General features: G+C 39.5%; 1 protein-coding gene across 1 annotated transcript; it reads right to left on the bottom strand.

Moving 5' to 3' along the window:
• Nucleotides 1-792: 792 nt before the first annotated feature.
• Nucleotides 793-2,243, bottom strand: LOC114755487 (SKP1-interacting partner 15). The gene has a single exon (XM_028944364.1). It carries the CDS (start codon nt 2,089-2,091, stop codon nt 976-978), a length of 1,116 nt encoding a protein of 371 aa, XP_028800197.1. The 5' UTR covers nt 2,092-2,243; the 3' UTR covers nt 793-975.
• Between the last annotated feature and the right edge of the window lie 719 nt (nt 2,244-2,962).

Below are 2,962 nucleotides of genomic sequence, written 5' to 3'. Positions count from 1 at the left end.
AAGGAATTGATAAAAATGCATGCCTGTAAAATGCAAGAGAAATCTTTCAGTGTCTAAATTTTATGCTGGAAATAAAATGATTAATGGCAGGTAAAACCAAAAATAAAAAATAAAAATTGCAATAGTAGGAAAAACCAAAAGCTACAGAGCAATTTAGTGCCCTGGAAAGCCTGCCATGCTTTCCTTTGAAGAAAACTATAGCAGTTTCTACTCCAACTAGATACTGTAAACTCAGTCCAAACAACGGTTTGGAAGGGGGCAGAGAGCTTCACAAGTTAGCAAGCTCATTATATCGAAGAATCAGCAAATCAGAAAAATTCACATCAGTAATCGAACTATATCCACATCACTACATAAAATTCAAAGTCATGGGTTCACATGAAATTCAAATGAATTACATCCATAAAAGGGTAACCTTCACAAGTGCAGATTTGCCTGTGGTAAGCACACTTACACAAAATTTAACACTAATTTAAAGAAGAAAAATGAATCAATATTGATATAAATGAAAGGTGCAGGTGAATTTCTCACAAGTTATGAGCAACGTATCTCACCTTGAGTTTCATAAAATGCATGCAAATCCACTTTAGTTCTAGATAAATTATGTAAAGTATGGTGTTGTTACCACAATTGCAGAATTCTAAGTTCAGTAAAAGTAGCATAGTAGCACAAGCCACAACAGACTTCAAAGAAAGTAATGCTTACGATTCAGCTTCAAAACTTACTTAGACTAGATTTAGAAAGAAAAATTATGGATAAAAATAAAACATGGATATTAGACAAATATAAACATATGACAAATGATTGTGCTGATGATTCCTTAGAAAAATCTGCAGTTTAGTTGAATTGCATATATTAAACATTGGTAGTTTGGTACAAATAAAGTTCAAGATTGACTAATCGTACAACAAACATTCCTCAGAAACATACCCATCCTCCAATTTGACATGGCAAGCAAAAAAGGAGCATGACCCATCAAGGCAAAGACGTTAGCCTTCCTTCAAACACAAATCCCCGATAGAGCCCGTCGCCATTTCCAGGCATCTTATCAATCCATCGCCAATCCCCCAGAGCACCACACCGATCCCACAAGGCCAACTTCCCAATCCTCTTGGCCGAAAAACAAACCCTATCTCCGCCACCAAACACTTTGAACTTGCTTGATTCCTGAAAACACTTAAACATGTCCACTGGCATTCGCCCAGCCTCGTCCCAGTCCAATGTGTCCAAATCCAACCTCAAAATCAAAATTGTTGAGCAAGGCGAGTTCAATGAGAAGGAAGATTTCAACCCACCAACCATCAGAATCCGATTTCCAACTCCGCGTACCAGACGGGGCCGTTTCAAAATGTCGAACACGTCTCGCCATTCCTGCCTTTCAAGACGAGTCCAAGTCTGCGAGGTAGTGAGCTTGGTAAGATTGCAAGAGAACAGCTTCCATTGACTTCTCCAAGGCGACCCAACATCACAGAGCGCGTAAACTGAGTCAGAAACCAAAATTGGGCTCCTAGGTTTCGAGGGCAGATTCGATGAGAACTTCAGCCAGTGCTTTGATGTGCCCGAGAAGTATAGAGCCGCGAGTTCAGTAAGAACCATAACCCGATTGGCTGAGTCAACAAGGACTGATCCATGACGCGACCAAGCGGATCCCAGCTGTGGCAAGACCCGAAATTGCCGAGTCAATGGGTTACAGACCACCAGTGACTTGTTGGAATCAAGGGAGTCGGACGATTCACCCCAGAAATAGACAAGTCCCAGGGAGGATGCGACGGGTTGAAGCGACCGAAATGGAAGGAAATCGAGAGGGAATTTGAGCCATTGATTGAGGTCAGGGTCGAAGACATCAAGGGAAGGAGAGGAGACATGGTGGCGTTGGGCGTGATGAAGATGGCGATGGTGAGGTGGGCGGAGAGCGAGGAGATAAAGAGGTGGATGCTGGGAAGAGACAGAGTGAATGAAGGAAGGAGAGGTGAGAAACTGGTTGAAGAACTTGGAGACGGCGCGGCAGACGATGATCTGACGGAGAGGGAGGGAGGAGAAGATCTGGTGAAGAGAGTCCTGAGGAAGACGGTAGATCGGAGGGTAATCCATAGGCGGCCGGACCGGGGGCGGATGGCGGATTCAGGGGGACAGAGAGTTTGACGATGCCTCGCTTTTTGAAGAAGCAGTCAAAAGCGTCTTGGCTTTGCTTTCTCGCTCGCTAAGTGGTTCCGTTTTGATGGCTCTGAGTTTTCGAGTTTTTCACCATCTAATGGATTCATCCCAATCTCAAAATCGTGATCCTACCCTAGACGGCAGAATAGGTGTGTGCGCTTGAATTTAGGGCGGAGGCAATTGATATCTCAAAGAATTTAACAACCACCACAAGAGAACATTAAAATGCAGGGCAAACAAAAAATGAACAATAAAAAAAAATACATGTTAAATTTTAAAATAAAAAATATATAATTTTGATACATTTTGATTATAAAAATAATTAGTATAATCTATTTATCTTTTTAAAACTTAACAGGTATTTTTTTAATTATTTTCTCAGCTCAGAAAAGACTCAATCTCAAGAAGATAATAGAACATATTTTTTTATTTTTTCTTAAACAGCAGAACATATTTTTGACTATAACATGCAATTTTGGAAGACCATATGGCAATCATGTCACCTGTGTTTAGTGAAAAGAGTATTTTTGCTTTAGAAGCTTTACATGATGAGCAACTTATACATGAAAATTCAATACTTATAATTTTAAATATAAAAATTAATTAGAGATTCAATATGATTTTAAATATAAGACCCAAATTTACTTTATCTCTTATATTTACTCATTCCTCCCCCATATAATCCCTACAGTGATTAAGCATGTTAAATAGCCAAGTTTGCATTAAGAGATGATACCAATACACATGATTAGCAATGATACTTTAAAAACGACAGCACACATTTATGACCAAATTAATTTTTTTAATA

Source organism: Neltuma alba, unplaced genomic scaffold (genome assembly GCF_004799145.2).
Source record: "Neltuma alba isolate B1F8T4 unplaced genomic scaffold, ASM479914v2 tig00010278_pilon, whole genome shotgun sequence".
Taxonomy (NCBI): Eukaryota; Viridiplantae; Streptophyta; class Magnoliopsida; order Fabales; family Fabaceae; genus Neltuma; species Neltuma alba.
The sequence above is the reverse complement of the archived record's forward strand: the minus strand, read 5'-3'. Positions and strand labels throughout refer to the sequence as shown.

Bases quoted from the DNA above. Each gene is read 5' to 3' on its own strand.
- LOC114755487 (XM_028944364.1), bottom strand. From the start codon at position 2,091: ATGGATTACCCTCCGATCTACCGTCTTCCTCAGGACTCTCTTCACCAG.